Source organism: Budorcas taxicolor, chromosome 10 (assembly GCF_023091745.1).
Source record: "Budorcas taxicolor isolate Tak-1 chromosome 10, Takin1.1, whole genome shotgun sequence".
Taxonomy (NCBI): Eukaryota; Metazoa; Chordata; class Mammalia; order Artiodactyla; family Bovidae; genus Budorcas; species Budorcas taxicolor.
Genome location: NC_068919.1, coordinates 27337139 through 27360909, shown reverse-complemented (window position 1 = coordinate 27360909; position 23771 = coordinate 27337139). Strand labels below are relative to the sequence as shown.

Below are 23771 nucleotides of genomic sequence, written 5' to 3'. Positions count from 1 at the left end.
TTTTCTTTTCCATACTATGTTACGCTTTTTTTTTCCCTTTTATAACAGATCTTTAAATTTTTTCACTTCTTTTCTCTTATTAGTAAAAAGTAAGGCCACAGAGCCCTGTTTTCATCATCTGGTTCCCTATTTTCTCACAAATTACCAACATTTTATTGCTGGTATGGTGAGCATTCCGGCCTGGTTGAGAAGACACCAGAATCAGTCACCCACAAGGGCAATGTGTTTCATCCTTTACCTCTGAGGCACCTGCTCTAGTTGTATATTCAAAAGGGTCAGCAGTTTCCAGCCACACCTGAAAATTCTGCCTAGTGATTTCAACAGAACTTTCCTTCTTTTCAGAAATAAACTAAGCAAAGATTTCAGGAAGTGTTTTACTGGGATAAACAGAATTCCAAGAGGCCCTTAGCCCATCCTCTTGTTCCATGCCAGGTAGAAGACAGCTTGTATGTTGTCAGAGATTCCACAGCCCTCCATGGGCTTATTCTCCTGTCTAACCCTAAAACTCTCGGTTTTCTTCCAAAAAGTCCTTTAGATAAAAAACACAGTTTTTACAGTTCAGCTTGGCATTGCTTCCTTGGAATGCCTGTGCCATCAGCTGAATTCTGGCTCCCAAAGGGACATCATCACTAGCACTCAGCAAGCTCACTTTTACCCCTTAGATCAGCGGGATTTTCCTGGAGGATGTGGATCCCGCCTGCTGGGATGGGACCTGTGGCAGTGTACGTGTCCCCTCTACTGGCCACATGGGGAACTGCTGTAACATGGCTAGACCATCAAAAGGCTCAAGAGAAGGGAAGCCAGGGGCAGGAATCAATGTGGAGAAATCTGTGGACCCACAGCCTGCTCCCTGCCCACCCCTCCTCATATCAGCATTACCAGATTTACAAGCAAAGATCTCAGAAAAAATTTTCTTCAGGCCTGACTGGCTGGAACACAAACACTTCCAGAGGGTAGCATTTTCCCATTTGGAGTATTAACAGTTCCTCTCCTATTTTATAGCAGCCTCTGGGGGTGATAGGAGGCATGAGAGTTAATGGGGCAGATTCTGTTTGGGCTGAAGCTCGTGAGGCACAAGAGCAGACCATTCCCAGTGGCGTCCGGGGGCCTCTCTGTAGACGGCCTAACTATCTGCATTGTTGGTTTCACTCTCCTGGTGGGTCTGTGCTGTTTTCTTCTCCCCTGTGTGCTGTCGATGCCTGCGGATCATCTCTGCCCCACCCCGCCGGTGCATACTTGTTCTCAACCTGCCAGCTTCTGACGAATCACTACGAACAGTGCTGGAAGTATTATTGTCTGCCTTCGGGCTGGGGGAGCTACGGTCTGGCCGTGGAGGAAGAGCTACATCTGACAGAGAAGCTCTTCTGGGGGATTTTTGACTCCCTCTCCCATAAGGTAATGGCAGTGCTCCTGGAACAGAGCGGGGTAAGGGTGGCCGGACCTCGGTGATACAAGCACCTGCACATAAGAATAGCTGGTTCCCAGTCACCCTCTGCCATGTGCCCGCAACTCTGCCAAGCACTTTGCAAGCAGATCACATGCATTATCCCAACTACCCTGACCCTCATTTGACAGGTGGGAGATCTGTTGGTAACTTGCCAGACTCACAAAGTAGTTAACACGTGGAGAGCTACTTTCAGAGTAAATCAGAAGAATACCTGCAGGTTCCAGGATTAATGACTTACTTCATTACCTTCCTTCCCTCCTCGCCCCCCCACCCCCCACCCCCGCCGATGTTATATGGCCCCCAGTAGCCTGCCTTCACCAAGTTCAAGCCTAGAGAAGTCCTAGCATCTGCGCTGAGGTGGGGACGTGGGATTCCCAGGAGACCTTCCAGGGGAGGAGCTGTCCAGCCCCTGGGGAGGAGGAGCTTGGGGGAGGACTAAGGGCCTCTGCATCCCAGCCTTCCTGTGCGGTCTGATTGGAACACAGCCCCGATCTCACACGTGCTCCCCTTCCCTTAACATATATTTAGATTTGCGATATGACCAGCTTTAGAAGAAGTCAGTAACATTCAGGATGGTGTGGCCGTAGACAGGTCACCAGCTTTAAAGTTTTTGGGTATTCATACAGAAGTCGAGAGCAGCAATACAGCTCCAGTCTGGTGCTGGTTGTGAGTATGTGCTCAGTCATGCCCGACTCTTTGAAACCCCATGAACTATACCCACCAGGTTCCCCAGTCCATGAAATTTCCTCCAGGCAAGAACTGGAGTGAGTCACCATTCCCTTCTCCAGGGCATCTTCCCAACCCAGGGACCAAACCCCCATTTCTTGCATCTCCTGCATTGGCAGGTGGATTCTTTACCACTGCGCCACCTGCACTTAAATGATCTTCGTGCCTGTCTCCCTTTGGTCTACTACAAGCAGATCAAATATTGTCCCTCACCCCACGTGTTTCAGCTGAGATTCCTTCCTGGCGAGGTTTAGGAGAGAATGGTGATACCGAGCAATCTGCTGACACTATCAGCATGTGCCCACATTGGCTACTGGGGGGCCCAGCCAAGCTGCTGTGCCCTCTCCAGGCACAGGCTGGGTCAGTGTCTATAACCGTCTATGGCCGACAAGTTTGTAGACTTTTCTGCCCTAGTGAGAACCACTTTAACCTTTAGATATTCCTGTAAGTAGCTAATTATGAGATACTGATTTAAACCTTGATTTAAGGTTCCTCAACCTACAGCAATGGAGAAGGCAATGGCACCCCACTCCAGTTCTCTTGCCTGGAAACTCCCATGGACGGAGGAGCCTGGTGGGCTACAGTCCATGGGGTCGCGAAGAGTCGGACACGAAGGAGCGACTTCACTTTCACTTTTCACTTTCATGCATTAGAGAAGGAAATGGCAACCCACTCCAGTGTTCTTGCCTGGAGAATCCTGGGGATGGGGGAGCCTGGTCGGCTGCAGTCTCTGGGGTCGCACAGAGTCGGACACGACTGAAGTGACTTAGCAACCTACAGCAAATGGTGACTTGAAGGCTTTACAGACTGTCGCTATTCTGTGACAAGGATACCTCAGTTTCCACCAGAATGCATTATAGGTCTTACATGTTCCCCATTTTGGTTAACCTGGGAAAACGCATGTGTTGGGTTTTTTTTTCCCCCCAGCCAATTGGTGAGTGGTTCTGCCGGTGGCTGTGGTTCTGGTGCTGTGCTAACGTGGTCTTTGTCTTTTCTCACAGAGGTATGACCCAGATCTTTTCCGGATGGCCCTGCCCTGTCTCAGTGCAATAGCGGGGGCCCTGCCACCAGATTATTTAGATACCAGAATCTCAGCCACATTGGAGAAACAGGTCTCAGTGGACGCAGATGGCAACTTTGACCCCAAACCCATCAACACTGTGAAGTGAGTCCAGAGTCATCTCTAAGCTGGTCCTCTATTTTACCCCATGGCCAGTGTTTCTCTTTCAGAAGAAAGCCAGAAATTTAAACTTCCTTCCCTTCTCTCCCTTCCCTTCCAACGCTGTTCGCCATGTCCCTTGACACTACAAGTCACATCAGGTGCTGGATTTTGACCTCAACTCCTGAAGGTTTAATCCATCCATATCTGATTATATGTTATATTATTCTATTCTGCACTTCTTTTTGGAGGGTGGAGTTGGTTTATTTATTACAAAAAATGGATGCTCTCCACATATGTCTCCCGAGGAATTGTAAGTGTCCTGACAAATGATGCAATTAATTTATTAATGAGCTTTTTGACAAAATCTTTGCTCTTTGTGAATTAGGCCTGTACAGTACTAATAGCATCGTACATCAAAGCCCCTCCTTAAATCACACTCAGCTGAGCTCCCACAAGACTTCAGGATATGAGGGCAGAACAGCCCGGGGGGGTCCTTGTTTGAGAGCCTGGACCTGCTCTTTACCAATGAATGCTGGATTTTTGGAATGACTGTACAATAATTCCTGTTAATTTCTCCCACTGATTCTCCAGCATGCCTCACTGGTGGTGGTTAGGCCATGGACAAAGTATTAGACAAGATCTACTCGATTTTGCCTTTGGCAATTCTGCCCCAATTATGATTATGGGTCATGGGGCATACAGGCTTCATCTCCAGCTGCATTTTCAGTGAAAAGCTCCAAACCTGCTGTGGTATGAGCAGGGAAAAGCAGGCATCTTGTTATGGACCCCTTGGACTTCTGTTTTACGGCAGTAGTTCTCAGATGAGAGCCATAGTCTGAGCCTTTCTCTGGAGCTGTCAGTTTTGATAACATATAAAATTCATCTTTGGGGAAATTAAATATACATTCCATCAGCAGAACCTTGAGCTGAATAAATGGTGGGAAATAGAATTGAACCTGCTGCAAGAAAGAGGTAAAGGATGTGGTATACCTTCAGGCTGGCCAAAGGGAAGGCAGGTATTGATTTTGGAGAACTTGGCCCCATGAAAACATCAGTGGGCCAAAGGATGCCAAAAGGTGTGACAACATGGACGCTTTTATAAACATTATAAGACAGTGTGAAACTCTAGCAATTGTGTGCTAATGATGACTTGTTCCATGCTAATTTGAGAACTCTGATTTCTTCAGATAGACTTCTGACATCAGAGGTTCTTTGAGTAATATGAATAATGAAGACTAACTCTGACCAAAACTTAAACAAAAAAGGACCTTATTGTAAAAAGATACAGGGTCATTATTAAAATCTAGGGAAAGGCTGACTAAGCAGGCCTCAGCAAGGACAGGAACTAAAGCAGAGTGACCACATGGACATTCTCCAGGTGTCCCCATTGGATGCGTCACCGTGAAGAGTTTGCTGTCCTGGTCTCACTCAACTCAAGATTCAAGTTACAAGTTCTCTGGTGGTCTAGCAGTTAGGATTTCTGCACTTTTACTGCTGTGGCCCAGTTTCAGCACCTGGTCAGGGAAGTGAGAGCCTACAAGCTGCACAGCACAGCTCTCCCCCTAAAAAAGATTCAAATTCCAGAGAGAATGAGTCCAGTTGGCCTCATCAGAGCCAATCCTCAATGACAATTCACATAAGACTACATACAATGCAGGAAGACTTGCTCCTTAAAGGAAAGCAAAGGTGTATTACCAACAGAAGGGGTAAAGCTGTGGGGCTAACAGAGATGACAGATGTCCACTGGACTCTCGTGATTCTAGCATTTAAGCATGAATCACCAGACCTCAAAAGGTAGACAGGCACTCTTTTGGACACCTAGGTACTCTGGCTACCCACCCCTACCATCCCCCGATTGGAGTAGTGAGATGGCAGGGCAGTGTCTTTGATGAATGTGTTCTCACAGTCTGGCCAGGACAAGTCTGGCCCAGGAGCTGAAGTGGTTCTTAGGAGCCGAGGGAACCTGGGGCAGCTGGAGGAAGGCCGCCTGAGACGCAGAGGCTGCTGCAGAGCCGCCCTCTGATTAGCTGTGGGTGTGTCTGTGACCTGGTCCTGAATATGCCACACCTGGAGCTCAGCAAGGCCACCGAGTCTGGTGTTCAGCTTCAAATCTGGAGTCAGCTGGCTGATCGCATCCAACTTCTGTCGGTTGATTGTTAGTTCTGACTGTCTTTTTGGCACATCTGGCTGAAGTGCTTGGGGAGGTGGTAATTTTATTTTTCCCCTCTTTTCACAGCTTCTCCTTGCCTGAAAAATTGGAATACATCGTCACCAAGTATGCTGAGCACTCCCACGATAAATGGGCCTGTGACAAGGTAGGGATTCAGGGGGGTAAAAATAACCAGCCCAAGAACATTAAAGTGTTCAGTCCAGGAAATCTGCCTGACGCGTCTAAGTGACAGACTTGCCATGCCAAGAGCATTCATTATTTTTGAGTGGCCATTTCCCAGGGATGGTGGAGGTCGGGGAAATAGGTGGTGGCAGCTGCTGGTGCAGCTTTTCTTGTCTCTCAAGAAAATGATTGATTCTGAGGGGGCTGCTATCTCTCTTCCCATTGCATTTCCTGGAGTTGGTGCTCAAGCACATGCTTATGTATGTTTGACATAAATGCTTAATGTGGGGCCAGAAGCTTTTATTCAATTTTTTTTTAATGTAGCATTAGGCAAGGGAAAATTGAATGGAAAGCTTTACTCTCACGTTTTGCCAGCAAGCTGAATTTTGGTCTAGGGAGGACACCCATCTTCCCATGACAGGCAGTGCTGGAACTTCCAGACTCTCCCTTATTAATAAGCCCGTCCATCTGGTGTTTAAAATTCTTCACCACATGAGGTCAGGCTGCTTAATAAGTTTAATTGCTCTGTCAGCCCTTTAATGCTGGCAGGCAAGAGGAGAGGAATGTGCCAAAGCCATCCCAGAGTCCTGTAGGCAGCCAGTTAAGCACTGGGGCCATTGCTCAGCTGCAGTTTATAGCCCGAAACGGTGGACCCACCTCCACAGCACGACTGCAGAAACCACCTGCCTGGTTGCACGCTGTATGAGATATAGCTTGAAGCCTTGGCTCAGCCTCTGTCATGAGCTGGGCTCAGCTCTGATTCTTTCCTGAGCTACTGTTTGGGGCTCATGACAACAATGATCATTGTATCTGTAGAATGGGCTCATGATTCTAGAACAGAGGTTGGCATGCTTTTTCTATGAAGGGCCAGATAATAACCATTTTAGGATTTGTGGGCCAGACAGTCTCCATTGCAGCTACTCATCTCTGTTGTGGTAGTGCAAAACCAGCCATAGCCAACATGTAATGAAGGAGCAGCCCATGTAATACACTAAAAACTGTATTTCTAAAACAGGGACTCAGCTGGATTCGGCCCAAGGGCTGTCTGTAGCTTGCTGACTGTTGCACTAGAGCATCTGTGTTTACTCAGCACGCCTTCATATGCCCATCTGGGCAGCTTTGACTTAGGGACAGGGACACCTCCACAAATCATCCAGTGCATCGCTAGGTCACATGCGTTTTACCTTTTTAGTCGCTCCTGAATTTATACAGTTCTGTCTGACCAAGCCACAGTTTTAGACCAGGCTGCACTCATCTTTTGCCCAGACAGTGTGATAGCCTTTCAACTAGTCTGCCCATGTGTATTTTATCCAGTCTGCTCCTCATGCTGCTGACAAGAAATGGTTGCAGTATGCAGGTTTGGTCAGATTCCCCCAAACAGATCATGTTCTCCAGGCCAGTCCCTTTTCCTTGTTAAAATCCCTTAATAGCTTCTAACTGGTTTATTGTAAAAGCGAAAATCCTTTTTGTGGTCTGAGAGACCCTGCCACCATCTCTAGCCTCATCTGTCTCCCCTCATCCTCTGCCTTCCAACCACATGCCTCTTATTTAGGCTCATTCCTTCCCTCCCTTCCCCACCCCCATCTCTCTCTCTCTCTCTCTCTCTCTCTCTCTCTCTCTCTCTCACACACACACACACACACACACACACACACACACACACTCCCTCTCTCTCTTTCTTTCTCTCTCTCTCTCTCTCTCTACATAAGCCTGGATCCACCTTGTCTGAGCCAGGTACCCATCTGTACTCATGTGAAAACACCATTTGTCAATTCCTCCTTCAAAATCTATCCAAGTGTGAATTCCTAGGACACCTCTTTCCCTGATTTCTCAAATATAGGCCCTCTTAGCACCTTGCTGTTTTCCTTCACAATATTTTTAGAACAGTCTGATATGGTTCTATCCATAACAGTTATCCATTTATATACACCAGTTATGAGCTATGCATTTACTGGTGTGATATTTGATGAATCTCTCTTTTCCACTATCCTGGAAGCTTCACATTTGCTCACTGTTGCCAGGTGGGCATTGATAATCTGACAAGGAGAAGAGTATTTTCCCCTTCCCCACAGTCTGTGGGGTCCTTGAACTAATTGAACCAGCCGTTGTACAGGTTGTGCTATGCTGTGATGGGCTTGTGCACTGGGTGAGAGCATCTGCAGGAGACCCCAGCCCAGTAGAAGGGGGTCCAGGAATGCTTCCTCGAGGTGATGACATGTACAGTATGTGATAGAAAACATTGTTCAGACACAGGGGAGCAAATGCTGTGTAGGCTGTGGAAGCAATGGGTGCAGACCCTGAGAAGCAAGAGTGTATGGTGGCTTTCAAGGAAGTTTGGTTCAACATGATGGGGTCACAGAGAAGGGCAGGGGCAGAAAGGCAGGACACAAGCCTAAAGGGGCCAACAAGCTCTTTGCTGCAGTCACAGAGGCCAGAAAGAGCTTGGATTTTTACTGTGATGGCAGTTGCGAATCAGAAAATTTTAAAGCAGCAGAGTGCTCTGATCAGAGTATTTTATAGAAATAACCCGACAGTGGTATTGAAAATGGAGTCCGTTAGAGAGGGCAAGACTGGAGGCAGGTACCCATCCAGGTAATCCAGGTGACAGCTGATGGTTGTTTAGCTGCTAAGTCATGTCTGACTTTTCAAGATTCCACGGACTCTAGCCCACCAGGCTCCTCTGTCCATGGGATTTCCCAGGCAAGAATACTAGAGTGGGTTGCCATTTCCTTCTCCAGGGGATCTTCTCAGTCCAGTGATCACAGCCACAACTCCTGCCTGGCAGGCAGATTCTTTACCACTGAGCCACCTGAGAATGCCCAAAGGTGGCTTCTTATTGTTGAGTTGCTGTCATGCCTGACTCTTTGTGACCCCATGGACCGTAGCCCACCAGGCTCCTCTGTTCATGGTGTTTCCCAGGCAAGAATACTGGAGTGGGTTGCCATTTCCTCCTCCAGTGGAGAGTGATGGCAGCCTGGGCCAAAGCACTGGCAAGAAAGTGAGGGCGAGGCAGATGATAGGTCTGAGAGGTTGAACACATGTGAACAGGTACAGAGTGAAGGGGATGTTGAGGAAGGCTCCCATGTTTCTGGCTTGGAAAGTGAGTGTAGGCTGATGCTGTTCATGGAGATACAGGGAACCCAAGAACAAGAGCCATTTAGAGAAGTTCAGTGCTGGATTCTCTTTCTGACGTGTTGAGAGGTACCTGCAGACAGCCAAGCAGAGCTCAGATAGATGTGGAAGTTACGGACCTGGACTGCAGATACTGATTTGGTATTCATTTACTTATGGACCGGGGCCTGGATTACATACCCCTGGGAACAGTGTGCCCTGAGAAGGGACACAAGCTTGAAAAACTCCCCATTAACAAGTGGGAGGAAGCAGACACTGAGAAAGAGCAGCCAGAAGTCTCTGGGCGGTGAGGTTATGGAAAACAGACTGTGACTTATCTCTGTATCCACAGTGCCTGGGACAGAGTCTACAACCTACTGTCATAGACGCTCAACCAATGTTTGTTGAATGACTTTCGAAATCCGTCAACTTCTATGATTCTAGGAAGCGTGCTTTGCTACCGTTTTGCTCTGGGCTTGGCGGGCAAGGGAAGCAAACCAAATCAGTTCCTCCATGCCATGGCCAGTAGATTCATTTATCACAAGGATTCAGCCTTGACAACTGTCCTTGCCTGTGATTGTGACACATTGACCTGAAAAGCATTGTTCTCGGGTCTTTTGAAATATCCTTTCTGTCTGTAAAGGGCCTGAAACACAAGCAAGTAAGTGGAGGGGACAGCCACTAAAACAGGAAGAAATAGAGGAGCAGGGTTCAAAACTCAGGGGGCAGAGAGCCTGACAGCCTTAAAAGATCAATTAGATATTTTGGGGGGAAATTTCCAAGCTCTGTCACATTCCATTATTCTATTTGTTCAGTGAAAATAGAAGCTGGGCTGTGGGTCACATAGCAGGGCTCTCAGGATGCCAAGGATATTTGAACTGAGAACATTTCTACAGAGTCAGAATGGGTGGAAATACGGCATTTCCCTGGATGAAAATGTGAAGACCCATCCATTGATCCGGCCTTTCAAGACATTAACCGAGAAGGTAAGGACCACTGAGTGGCCGTGCTGGTTTCCCTTCCCCGGGAATTACGTCCCAGCAGAGGAGCTGAGGGCACATTCACGGTCCAGCTCCTTAGAGACTTTTCAGGACTCAAGAAGCTTCTCAGGAGCTGGCCTATGACCCACGGCCCCAGGACCAGCTTTGAAGAGCCTGTTGGAGAAAGAAACACTGGTCAGCACTCAGAAGCTGTACCAAAATACATTTGGTGGTTCACTTGGCAACTGAAATAGGAAGTGCTTTTGTTAGATTATTGGAGGGATTATTTTGTTAGATTTTTTTAGAGGGGGAGACATGAATTCAGATGGAGAGGACTTCCAATCACGAAGGATGACAGGAACAGAGGAGAAAATCCCCAGGGAAATATGAACAGGTCTCATAGTTTGGTTTGCTATGTTAATTATGAGATTTGGTTCAGCTTAACTCTGAATTCCTATCTTGCCATCAGTAAGAGTTCTCTGTAGGCTTTAGATTTACTGTCACAGGTAAAGGATGATATGTATATCTTTATATGCATATTCACTGGCTATAAAATTGTGTATGACTCAAAGGAGAATTGTACATCTAAGGAACTCTAGTTCCCAAGCTCAGAGGAGAGCTTTGTGCAGATGCATTTTGATGTGCACCATCTTAAACATCTTCCAGAGAACAGAAGTCACTCTTGAGAGAAAGGGGTGGGTGCCGAGGTCCAGCCTCAGCAGAGTCCAGGGATATCCTCAGGATGGACGATGTCGGCGAATGAAGAAAGATAGATAAAGAGATAAAGAAAGAGACACGGGGTGACCAAGCTTCTTCAAACGAGACCCCTTACTTTATTCTTCTCCAGGCTTTTATACCCTGAGTTATACATACAGCAAGGTAAAAAAATGCAGAGTCAACTCAACATTCCATCAGTAATAACTTTTATCGACATCAGGTTTCTTCCTGCAAAAGTCTTATTTTCTGTACATCATCTTCTATTCCGGAGGCCTGTTGATATTCCATGACCTCCTTTTGATAAAGGTTAGTCAGCCAGAATACCAGAACAATGATTTTTCCTTAAAGTGTTTCTTCTTAAATTCTTAGCCTGTGTCACCCTTAAAGTACAGAGTTACATTCTTATGGAGCAAAGATTCAGCAGGTTACAGCAAAGAAAGAACTTATTAACTCAAAGTCTGATGTTGCTAATGCTAAGGCTATTACTTGCTTCTTCTACATCCTGACTATATGCACTCCCAGGAACACAATGGATAAGGGATGTGAGAACTTGGCAGCAAGCATTGCATAGGCCCAACAATGTTGCAAGAGTCTGGATAAAGCTGCCATGTAAGCTAGAATGCTAACAGAGGGTTTGAAACACTCCTTTCATGCCCAGGAGATTTAGAAACTAAAGCCCAAAGTTAACTCTTTTGGTCAGGGACAGACCCCTGCTAATGTCAGAAGAGCTGGTGAAAGACATAAAATAATAAGACAGACAGATTCTGGTTCGGGGGTAGATGCTCGAGCAGGTCCAGGGGGTCCATTGAGTCCTGAGGCCTTGCTCATCAGGACTCTTCCGCATGACCTTGTCATGGGTCGGATGGCCCAGGGATTCCCTCGAGTCCTGCATGACCTTGTCATGGGTGGGATCTCCTGTGCTGGCTCCCAGCAGGCGGGGCCCAGGCGGGTGACACTTGCGCACTAAGTGCTGCCTGGAGGAGGCAGAGGTGGCAGTGCTGGAGGGAGTGGGGTGAGGAGAGGGGAAGGGAAGAGTTCATTGTCTTCTTGCTTCTCTTTAACCACAAACTGTGGGTAATGTCTGGCACATTCCCCTTAAAAGCCTCAAACTGTAGCGTCTTTTACTTAAAAACCTCCAAAAGGCTGAGGATGTGTTTCAGATGGGATGCTGCAGAGGGTATTTTGACGCAGTGAGAGGAAGCTTAAGCCAGTTAGCCTCCTCCGCTGTAGGCTCCAACTTCTTTTCCAGGAGACAGGCCAGCCAGAGTGCTGGAGCCTGCCCTACACAGCTCTTCTGCTCCATGTTCTTCCAGGAGAAGGAAATTTATCGCTGGCCTGCCAGAGAGTCCCTGAAAACCATGCTGGCTGTGGGCTGGACTGTAGAGAGGACCAAAGAGGGAGAAGCTCTGGTTCAACAGCGGGAAAATGAGAAGCTTCGAAGTGTGTCCCAGGCCAGCCAGGTAGGACCATCATGCCCAAAGGCCAGTGCTCGGCCAGTAGAACCCATGGAGAATCTGGGAATGCTCTGCCCAGGTAGCAGAGATGAGGCTCACCACCCATGAGCCCTGGGAATGCTCTCCGCAGGTAGCAGAGATGAGGCTCTCCACCCATGAGCCCTGGGAATGCTCTCCCCAGGTAGCAGAGATGAGGCTCTCCACCCATGAGCCCTGGGAATGCTCTCCGCAGGTAGCAGAGATGAGGCTCTCCATCCATGAGCCCTGGGAATGCTCTCCGCAGGTAGCAGAGATGAGGCTCTCCATCCATGAGCCCTGGGAATGCTCTCCGCAGGTAGCAGAGATGAGGCTCTCCACCCATGAGCCCTGGGAATGCTCTCCCCAGGTAGCAGAGATGAGGCTCTCCATCCATGAGCCCTGGGAATGCTCTCCGCAGGTAGCAGAGATGAGGCTCTCCACCCATGAGCCCTGGGAATGCTCTCCGCAGGTAGCAGAGATGAGGCTCTCCACCCATGAGCCCTGGGAATGCTCTCCGCAGGTAGCAGAGATGAGGCTCTCCACCCATGAGCCCTGGGAATGCTCTCCGCAGGTAGCAGAGATGAGGCTCTCCATCCATGAGCCCTGGGAATGCTCTCCCCAGGTAGCAGAGATGAGGCTCTCCACCCATGAGCCCTGGGAATGCTCTCCCCAGGTAGCAGAGATGAGGCTCTCCACCCATGAGCCCTGGGAATGCTCTCCCCAGGTAGCAGAGATGAGGCTCTCCACCCATGAGCCCTGGGAATGCTCTCCCCAGGTAGCAGAGATGAGGCTCTCCACCCATGAGCCCTGGGAATGCTCTCCGCAGGTAGCAGAGATGAGGCTCTCCACCCATGAGCCCTGGGAATGCTCTCCGCAGGTAGCAGAGATGAGGCTCTCCACCCATGAGCCCTGGGAATGCTCTCCCCAGGTAGCAGAGATGAGGCTCTCCACCCATGAGCCCTGGGAATGCTCTCCGCAGGTAGCAGAGATGAGGCTCTCCACCCATGAGCCCTGGGAATGCTCTCCGCAGGTAGCAGAGATGAGGCTCTCCACCCATGAGCCCTGGGAATGCTCTCCGCAGGTAGCAGAGATGAGGCTCTCCACCCATGAGCCCTGGGAATGCTCTCCGCAGGTAGCAGAGATGAGGCTCTCCACCCATGAGCCCTGGGAATGCTCTCCCCAGGTAGCAGAGATGAGGCTCTCCATCCAAGAGCCCTGGGAATGCTCTCCGCAGGTAGCAGAGATGAGGCTCTCCACCCATGAGCCCTGGGAATGCTCTCCGCAGGTAGCAGAGATGAGGCTCTCCACCCATGAGCCCTGGGAATGCTCTCCGCAGGTAGCAGAGATGAGGCTCTCCACCCATGAGCCCTGGGAATGCTCTCCGCAGGTAGCAGAGATGAGGCTCTCCACCCATGAGCCCTGGGAATGCTCTCCCCAGGTAGCAGAGATGAGGCTCTCCATCCAAGAGCCCTGGGAATGCTCTCCGCAGGTAGCAGAGATGAGGCTCTCCACCCATGAGCCCTGGGAATGCTCTCCGCAGGTAGCAGAGATGAGGCTCTCCACCCATGAGCCCTGGGAATGCTCTCCGCAGGTAGCAGAGATGAGGCTCTCCACCCATGAGCCCTGGGAATGCTCTCCGCAGGTAGCAGAGATGAGGCTCTCCACCCATGAGCCCTGGGAATCTTTTGGGACATACCTTTGGCCGCTGACACTGGGGATGCTGGTAAGAATGATTCTGCCTTTACTTCCCTAGGGCAACAGCTACAGCCCTGCCCCTCTGGATCTCTCCAATGTCGTGCTCTCCAGAGAGCTCCAGGTCAGTCTCGATGCCTTCAGAGCCAGTGTAACTTACTTTCTAAAACCCCCCAAGTACAGGGAATGTCAAACTCCAAAGAGTTTAAGAAAAAAACAGAAGGGAGAGAACGCCCGAAATATCGCCACTGAAATATCAAAATTAGGGAGGGCTACACAGAGCAGAGGCCACTCATCCGAGACAGTCTCAGCAGAATTGACCAACGGTCAGAGGAGGAGAGGCTTTGCACTTCTTGGGACATCAAAACAGGTCAGAACTCACTAAGAGGAAGAACAAACAGCAAGTTTCTGTATCAAAACCCAAAACAGAACTTGTAAGAGCCAGGAGAAATAACTAGTAACAAAACTAATAACAACTAGGAGAAAACCTATGAGCCCCTGGGTGGGGGTGCTGGCCTGGTCACAGTAGGTTTCCCCAACCTTGAGGACAACTGTATATTCCATGGTGGATTCACTCAGGTTGCCTGTAGTGGTGCAGATGAATCATCATTGCGGGATATCAGGACTTGAAACCAAGAGAATGAGATTAAAAGCCCTAAGTGGCTTCCTCCCACCTTGTGCACACACCAGTGACTGTGACGGAGGCAGCTACTCCTCAGAGCACCCATCAGACCAACCCTTTGTACCTTAGAGAAAGTTCCTTTCCAAAGTACACCCTTCATTCCAGGTCACTATCTTATGGGCCTTATAAAGATGAGTTCTATTTGAGAAATCTCATTTTTGCCCCAGTTTTCTCCAACATGGAGCCATTTTTTAGTTGCTAAGCTGAAAGCTTCGGGGGATTCTAGATTTTTGCTTGACCTCCCACTTACAGCTCGCTTTCTCAGGTCAGGAGTAAGACCCTCAACTCCTGTGACAAATGAATTGCCACCAGCATGCAGTTTGCAATGGAAATGTGTGTTCTCTCAGAAATGCATCAAACTGCCAAGATAATAAGTTACCAGGGAAGGACCGAATTAGAAATTGTTTTCTGTGTGTATGGGAAGATAGAAAACTAATGAGGTGCATAAGCACAGACTAATTAATGACAGGAGACACTTAGCAATGTGCAGTTAGCATTTGGTGGTGCTCTGTTTCCAAGGCTGCCTGAAATAGCCTGGCAGATATGAACCCATTTTTCTTGCTTGCTTTCTCTCTGACTGTCGTCTCCCTGGTGGGACCCAGGGGATGGTGGAGGTGGTAGCTGAGAACTATCACAATATCTGGGCCAAGAAGAAGAAGCTGGAGCTGGAGAGCAAAGGTGAGCTAGTTTCACAGCGTCCCCCACAGAAGGTGAGCTGGGGGGCAGGTGTGTTTTCCCAAAAGAGCAAAGGAAGACCCAAATATTTTGTCATCTCACTTTACTGACCCCAGGTGGTGGCAGTCACCCTCTTTTGGTACCCTATGATACCTTGACTGCCAAGGAGAAGTTCAGAGACCGAGAGAAGGCCCAGGACCTGTTTAAATTCCTCCAAGTGAATGGCATTGTGGTTTCCAGGTAAGTCGTCTTCCAGGTGATGTTAGTGGGACAGGGACAGGCTGGTGTGGTCTCTCCTACTCTAAATAGTTAATCACCTGCCTGCATAGCAGATCAGAGTAAGGACAGCAGTTGGGTCTTTTGAAGTAGGTAAATGTTTTGGAGCATGAAGTCCTCTCTTCTATCATAAATAAGACTGGTCGATGTCAATTTCTAAAAACATCAAAGACGCATGCAAAGAACCTAGCAAAGAATCATGACAAATTATACGTACATACCTTAAATGTTTAATTTCAACCTAAAACACACAAATATGCATTCATTCACAAATCTTGTACTGTAGGCCCCAGACCTCATTTTAGTTTGTTGTTTTATTGATTGGAATTATAAAGCAGATCCATAATGCATCCTCAAACATCTGAAACTTGGGCTTCCCTAAAGAGCGGTGAGAATTAAGGCACATACAAAACACTGTAAGTGCAGCATTCTAGGGTGTTTTTTCTTCTTTCAATCTCCTCTCTATGTTTTACAGTTTTCTTACATCTAGTTCTAAAACTCTGTATGTGGGAACTTACAATTGAAAGTCTTTGTAAAACATGCAGCCTAGTTCTCACAGAATCACCAGTTCTCTTCACACTTGTATTTTAATGTTTTCTATGGTATTTAATAAAATGCCATAATAACAATAGAGACCATGACTGACATCAACAACCCTCAAAAAAAGACTCAGCTCCTGGAGACACTGAGTGAACCATGATTTCTGAAGACTTTATCTCCAGCATATGTTGATCAGAATCATCTAGATGAAGGTTTTAGATGAGGATGGTCTGGGCTGCTTAAGTCTTAAAGTTAGAATCTGTTTTCCTGCTGGTCAGTATCAGCAGTGGGCTTTGCTTGCCAAGTCCTTTGTAGAATGAGAAACAAGCAAATGTCCCATCCTGATAAGCCATTTCTCCTGAAAGAAATGTCTGCCGAGCCAGCTGCTGTTTCTTCTTTTGGTTTCCTACAGAATTTTTGCCACTGAATGGCAGAAACCCCAATAAAATTCTATACAAAGATTTCTATTGTAGCTCATATGAAAGAATAACAAAGCTTATTTGCCATATTGTTGAGTGGGAAAGGTCAGGTAACAGGGGATAGCCCCTGGGGAAGCTTTTGAGAAAAACTCCCATCATCATTTTAATCCTGTTCCTAATACTGCAATGCATGCAGACTGTGGTTTGCCAATAAATAACTCGCTCACAGAAATGAAAAATTCCTCTTTATGATAAGGAAATCTAGAAAACAGGGAGGAGAAGGAAAAAGATGACCGAGTTCAGCAAACATATCCCTTAGCGGCTTACCCTGTGCCAGAACCTATGATGGGCACTTGAATATGCCGATGCGGAGGCGACATCCTGTCACCAAGGAGAACCCCTTGGTTCCTGCCGCCCAAACCTCAAATCTGCCCCATCCTCAGCTTCCCCATAACTTGATGACAGCCCTTTCTTCCGGGTTCTCAAGCCAAAACCCTTGTCTCCTCTTTTTCCTTCAACTTGCATCCACTTCTTCAGGAAATCCTGATGGTCCTCCCTATAAGATACCCAGAATCTAGCCACTTCTCACTTTCATGCTGTCACTATCATTGCTGAAAGGGCTTCCTTCCCATGCTCCCTATTTCAACCTTTGGCCTCAACAGAGTACTCCTGTTAGAATATAGATCATATCATGTCGTTCCTCTATTCAAAACTTTCAATAGCTTCCCATCTCAAAGCAAAAGCAAACTGCTGAGGACAGCCCATGGCATCCTAGTGACTGAGCCCATTGTCCACCCCATGCCCCTCTGAACTACTCACTTTCATTCCGTCCACACTGGCTTCACTCAGCATGCTTGCTCCCACCTCAGGACCTTTGCACCCTCGCTCCCAATGCCTTGAAAGCTCTCTCCCCTGATGTCTCTATGTCTTCACCTTCCCATGTCATCCTTCCAATAAGCCCAGCACTGATTTAACACAACAGTCTGCTCACCCCCCACTTCAGGCACTCTTGGACCCTTTCATCCTTTAACTTTAGTTTTTCTTTTATTCACAAAGCTTATTAACCTCTATCACTCCATACACTTTATGTTTTGTTTTATGTGGAGTTCATGTCTGTTCACGGAGAAGGCAATGGCACCCCACTCCAGTACTCTAGCCTGGAGAATCCCAGGGATGGAGGAGCCTGGTAGGCTACAGTCCACGGGGTCACTAAGAGTCGGACACGACTGAGTGACTTCGCTTTCAATTTTCACTTTCATGCATTGGAGAAGGAAATGGCAACCCACTCCAGTGTTCTTGCCTGGAGAATCCCAGGGACGGGGGAGCCTGGTGGGCTGCCATCTATGGGGTCGCACAGAGTCGGACACGACTGAAGCGACTTAGCAGCAGCAGCAGCAGCAGCAGCAGCATGTCTCTTCATAGCTGACATGTAAGGTCCATGAACACAGGGGATTCTTGTTTGCATCTCTGCTTTTGTTCCATCTCAGCATTTGTTGAATAAATGATGCAGATCTTTCTGAAAAGTCTTTTCAGAAATTATTGTAGCTCAGATGTTGCATGCTCCTGGAGGCAAGTTCCAAATTCAAGGGGAAATGAGTCAGATGGTGAGTCAGATCACTAAGCCAGAAAAACCATTAACATTTGGAAAACAGAGTTGACACAGGGAAAATTGCTGGTGCACTGAAGTCACATAGCTGTCTCTGTTCCCCCCTGGGGTTTGCCCGTTTCCAACCTAGAGGTATGAAGGATATGGAGCTGGATGCCTCCTCCATGGAAAAGAGGTTTGCCTATAAGTTTTTGAAGAAGGTTCTGAAATATGTTGATTCGGCTCAAGAGTTTATTGCCCATTTGGGTAAGTATCATTGTGAAATGTCACAAAAATGTGTGCATCTAATATCAAAAAGAATTTGATATTCATTTTTCAAGGAAGGATGTTTTCATGCCATAGTTGTTCATGATTCTTCTAGGCATATGGTTTGGGGAAGGACACAGTGACTGAGATATTCCCCACACACCCCACTTAAAAAAAAAAAATCAGCTTTGTCTGGTTTTCCTTCTGGATTTGATTGAATCATTTGTCGTTTTTAATATAACTCATCCTATTCTAAGTGTTCCATCTTTTTGCTTCGTGGCTCTGAGATTATGACTCAAGCTCTCTGAAGCTGCCTTCTCATCACTAAGGTGGTGAAATGGGTGGTGATACTCTAGAGAATTGACACAAAAAATAACCACCTCTCACCACTGCCAAGTACTTTGTAAAATATTAGATATTCTGTAAAAAAAAAAAAAATCAAATGGCCTTTTCATGATGAAAAGTTGCTCTGTCTCTAAAACGCTGTGACTGTTTTGGTTTTCTTTGCTCGGGCCAACTTTGTGTCACTTTTGTTTTTGTAGAAGCCATTGTCAGCAGTGGGAAAAATGAAAAGTCTCCCCATGACCAGGAGATCAAATTCTTTGCCAAAGTAAGTGACCCTGTGCATTTAACTATTACTTTCTCCTTGGCAGCCGCACAAATTAGGGTGCAAGTTGCACAGATTCAACAAAGATACTCAAAACTCCCGTAATGGCTTTGATCATACAGAACTGTTTGTTGTGGAACAGTCCTGAGGCAGGTTGGTGGTCCGAGGAGGTGGGCAGCCTGCTTTGCTCCATGCCATCACCCAGGGACTCGGGTTCTTCCTCTCATGATGTTCTTCCATCTCCTAGAATGTGATCCCTGACAGTTTGGTCCAAATAGACACAACTGTATCACATCTGTGAGAAAGGGGGAAAGGAGAAGGGAAGGAAAGCTGCTGTTTTATTAAAGTTCTATCCCAGTGGCTAGAACATAATCATTTTAGCCTCAGCTAGCTGCAAGGGAGGCAGGTAATGCATCTTCCAGCGGGTGGCCCCATTCCCAGCTAAATTACAGGGGTTTGTACAGCTAGAGAAAGAAGGGGAGAGTGAACATGAGGCCAGTGAGCTGTCTCAGCCACATAACCGGAGAAGCAGAGCCAGGATGCTCCAGGCTAGTGGTGCTAGCCCATCCTCAAGTATACTGTTGAATGCCATGCCCAAGAAGCCACATCTGAGTGCTGGCTAAGTACAGGACAACTCTGAAAGTGTTGACTTGGGAACCCATGTGCACTTCTTTGGTGCTGTTCGATCTTGCTCTATCCCTTCACATGTACCCAAGGCCTTGGTTACAGGAATAGGAAAAGAAAATGTGTTGGAAACTGAGATCCACAGGATAGTGTTTCCTGGAAATTCCAGAACCAGTGTTCAGAGGCTTTTTGCTCACTGAGAAGGAATTTGTTCAAAGGAACCAGAGGAAGGACTTTTGCCAGCTTCATAGAAGTTTATCTCTAGCAGATCTTTCAGTTCATCTCTGGTGGATCTTGCAGGTTCTCCTCCCACTGGTTGACCAGTACTTCACCAATCATCGCCTCTACTTCCTGTCCTCCCCTCTGAAGCCCCTTAGCAGCAGCGGGTATGCCTCCCATAAGGAGAAAGAAATGGTGGCCAGGTGAGTCTACAGGAGAGAAGGGCATGGTGCTGATGTGATTTCCATGAAACCCCAGATTCCTGGAGCTTAAATGGTGAATCTTATGGAGAAATGAGCTGTGGCCTGACAACTGGCAGCTCAGAGGTTTTCGTTATCATCTTTTTTATTCACACTTACCTGTGCATTATTTTGGCAACCAAGAGAAGTGTGCTGTTGTGTGTATCAGGATTAGGGGGTGGATTTGTATACTCAGGTCAGCTTCCATCCTGAAATATATTTAGAAAAAGGTGAAGGTAATTCTGAAGCTTGGGAAAAGCAAACACACAACATTGAGAAGAAACAGATTAACACTGCTTTCAATCCCATTCTTATCAGGTTTTTAAAGATTAAATTGCGTGTAAAGAATCAGATTTTACAAATCTTGGTATGGATGATCTGAGATTTGAAATCTAGGCTGGCATAATTCAATTTAAATTTCTAACAGGAAACAAATTTTAATCAAAAGTGTCAGCTTGCCTTCTCGTTCCACTGGGTGAAACAGGGGGTGTCTCAGCAGAACTGAGAACAAAGCAGGGTGCTTCATGATCAGGCTTTGAGGTGGATCCCACCATGCCTCAGGTTATGATTTATGAGGGACAAAAGGAAGGGTTAGATTTCTAAAGAGCAGAGAGTTAAGGATATGCACAAATAATTGCCCACCTGTGGAAGTATCATTGTGAAACACCACAGTGCTTTAATTCTAAGAACCACCCAGACATTATGATCTCCATTTGCAGATGAGGAAACTGAGGTTTGAGCAGGTTCCTTCCAGTGCCTAAAGTGACCCCAGATAATAAGTGAGAGCAAGAATGAAAGCCCACCCCTCTTTATCCAGATCGAGGAGCATTTTCTCTATACTGAAGTTACTTCATTTACTGATATTTGTTAAACAGGGAGAAGCCCATGCTGTCAAAATGAGATGCACTTACAACCAGTTACTGACCTAACATTTCGTAGATATTTCCACGATGCACTAGTGTATTTTGTAAGAAGGAAAGTGAGGTGCCAAGTGATATATTCAGATAAGCCAACAGAGGGCAGGTGTGTCTGTTCTCTTCATCTATTTTTCTTAGATTATTAATTCATGGAAATGTAACATTTGTTCAGCCAGGCACCATTTGTCATGGCTGGAATACAACCTGGAGCTGATCAGCCTTGCAAATAGCTTTCAGATCCATCAGCATGCCTGCCGCCCTCCCACAGCCGTGGTCATCTCGGCCCTGAACACGCTCCCACTTGCAGACCCCTCTGGTCCGCAGCCTTCACCTGTGCCCCGCCTCTCCTGCATCTGGTGCCATGTGTCAGAGCTTTCCAGTCTCTCCCCGGGGACCTCTTCATCACCTTCTAACTCTGAGAGGAGACTGAGGTGCCTGGGGATGCTGGACCTCATAACTCTTGGCAAAGAACAGTGCTTCTACTTAAATGGTGGGTCCCAAAGGTGACCCCAAAAAAGGGCCTTTGGAAATTTCAGGCCCTGGCCTTGGCGTGCCTAAAAGCACTTCTGACAGCAAAGAGAGCCACATTTGTATCAGAATCAAACAACCCAGGGATCTGCTTTAGCTCTAAAAAATGTTTGTACAGAGTAGGTCCACATGGAAGCATTTTGCCGGAAATAACTGAGTTTATCAGCCCCTAATTCTGCAGACTAAGAGGGTCATGTGATGAGTCTCTGCCTACAGATGAGAAAGCTAAAGCACAGAGGAGTGAGGTGGCTTCATCATGACAGCCAGCTAGTCCTGGCAGACACACAGGACTCATATTCCTCCAGGATCCCCACCAACTCCATGAGTTTTCATCAGATACATAACTCCAGAAAAAAAAAAAAAAACACCCTGGGAAGAGAGAAAAGGCCCCAGTCCATATTTAATTTGACACTTGCTGCCTGCCAAGTTTCTGTTAACTTATTCTGAGCTCTCCTAAGCTCGAGGCCAGGGTTTCCAACTTATTTCCACTGCAAAAACAAATGACTAACCAGGAGAGACTTTGGCTCTGGTTTCCAACAGACAGCCCAGAAAGGCTCAGGGCATTCACTGAGAACCGTTTAGAAGTGAATAAGTTTTCATCCCCACCAACACTTAGATGGATTTCTTCTTCATTTGACTTTCCCACAAAGACTTCTGCCCTGTGTTAGAGCATGAGTTCTAAGACCATGGGAAGGACTTCAACTGGATCTCATCTGAGAATCCCACAGCCTGTGCTGAATGATTTTATTCTACGTTCCCTCTTCCTGTTCCTCCAGGAAGGACTGCCCTCTGAAAGCGTTGCTAAGTTCTTGTCTAGCTGTGCCAGTGTCAAATAATGTCAGCATTCTCAGTAGTCTCCTCCAGGAACACAGGTCAAATGATGGCCATAGTGCTCTAGAAGGGGGGCCATCAGGAGAGTGTTCAGAAGCACCTATGGGCTCTTTGCTGACTGCACAAGGCACTCTATTAGGCACTGTGAAAAGTGAAAGAGTAAGACACAACTGGACGCCAGCAGGTTCCATAGTAGAAAATATGGGTAAAAGCATGGAATAGGGTCAAAAAACACATGGATCAGACAGCAGTTAAGCCTATAGGCTAATGGAGATGACAGAGAGAAGCCATTCCTTGAAATGTTTCTGGTGCAATACAGTATTGCCCATTCCTGAATCTTTATTCTAATCCCGCCATCTTGCCCACCTCCCAACTAAGGCCTCACTCAGTGAAGACAATAAAAATGGCTTGCAAGCCATTGCAACAATGGAAAACTCCTTCCAGAATCCTCATTTATCCAAATGTGGATGTTGTCCAAATGAATGTTTTTAGTACTCTATAACAAGAGATGGTTTGTAACAGCTGTCTCGTTGCAAAAATATTGTAGCTATTGCAGAAGGATTGTTTTCTGTAACATTGTAGATGCCTGCAAGGTACCTTTCATGATTCTCCAATGAAACAGGGGGAACCGCATGTTTTCCTAGTGTGGTCCAGAGGACCCTTTGAGGGGAACACAGTCCATCTTCCTTGGCGGGGGGGGGGGGGACATTCTGTGCACTTTGTTTTGCCGTATGGGGGGCTGAGGGATGAGGTTTAAATGGGTCTGCCTTGAATCTCTGTCCTTTTCCCACTTACATTTTTTTCTGCTTCAGCCTGTTCTGCAAACTCGCTGCTCTGGTTCGACACAGGATTTCCCTCTTCGGTAAGAGAAGTATTGCTAAAGGCTGCATGTCCTGTGATTACCCTGAATTCATGTCCCACAGACAACCTGAGCCTTAGGACTAAGGTGTCACCTAAATTTTCCATAGGAAATAGGGCTGAAGCATGATAAATGACCTCTGTACCCCTCAAACAGCTTAGATTTTCCACGCCAATGAATGTTTTAAGCTTTGCTTCTAACATCCATCACAAAGCCATGTGTCAAGCTGGAGATAAATGCCTTGGCCCCAAACAGAGCCCTGGCACTTTGCGTGTTGATGGTTAATTATGCTGGGCTGTGGTTTGTGCTTATTGAGAAGATTGGGTTTAAATGACAGGCTGAATGGCTTGGGGAGTAACAGGTGATATGTTTGATTTTAGGGAGCGATTCTACAACAATGGTGAGCTGTCTTCACATCTTAGCTCAGACACTTGACACAAGGTAAGTGTGCCCAGCATTTTCCAGTATTTTCTCAGGACTCCCCCTCTGACTCTTTCTCCTCACTTATTATTGGATGGAAGAGGAGACGGGCCACCGCTCTGCAGGGGCCAGGGAGGGAAGGGAAGACAGGGAAAAGATGGAAATCACCCTGATACCAGCACACTGTTTCTCAGCTCATGATGGAGAGCCACTGTCGTGGCAGATACTGAATGCTGAAAGCTGAGCATTTGATCAATTCTTGTCTTCTCTGACTGAGAAGTTCATCTTTCAGAAGATAAAACAGACAACGTGGCAAAATACCACTTTGTACCTAATTCTCCACAAAAATAGTAAAAGCTATCTGATGGGTGGTGAGGCCGTAAGGATCCTGGGATAGGGACTCACAGCACTCTGAGTTCAAAATGGCCAAGGAGGGGATGTGAT

At 47.1% G+C, this 23771-nt stretch overlaps 1 protein-coding gene across 1 annotated transcript in view; it reads left to right on the top strand.

The window, feature by feature from the left end:
• The window catches only part of RYR3 (ryanodine receptor 3), a 573341-nt gene that overhangs the window by 456362 nt on the left and 93208 nt on the right, over positions 1-23771 (top strand). The window contains exons 50-62 of the mRNA XM_052647070.1: positions 1255-1395; positions 3175-3338; positions 5572-5650; positions 9675-9764; positions 11789-11935; positions 13701-13763; positions 14924-14999; positions 15113-15236; positions 17968-18083; positions 18626-18693; positions 19615-19736; positions 22861-22910; positions 23288-23348. Of these exons, the coding sequence (XP_052503030.1) occupies positions 1255-1395; positions 3175-3338; positions 5572-5650; positions 9675-9764; positions 11789-11935; positions 13701-13763; positions 14924-14999; positions 15113-15236; positions 17968-18083; positions 18626-18693; positions 19615-19736; positions 22861-22910; positions 23288-23348 (1301 nt within the window). The remainder of the gene's footprint in view (positions 1-1254; positions 1396-3174; positions 3339-5571; positions 5651-9674; positions 9765-11788; positions 11936-13700; positions 13764-14923; positions 15000-15112; positions 15237-17967; positions 18084-18625; positions 18694-19614; positions 19737-22860; positions 22911-23287; positions 23349-23771) is intronic.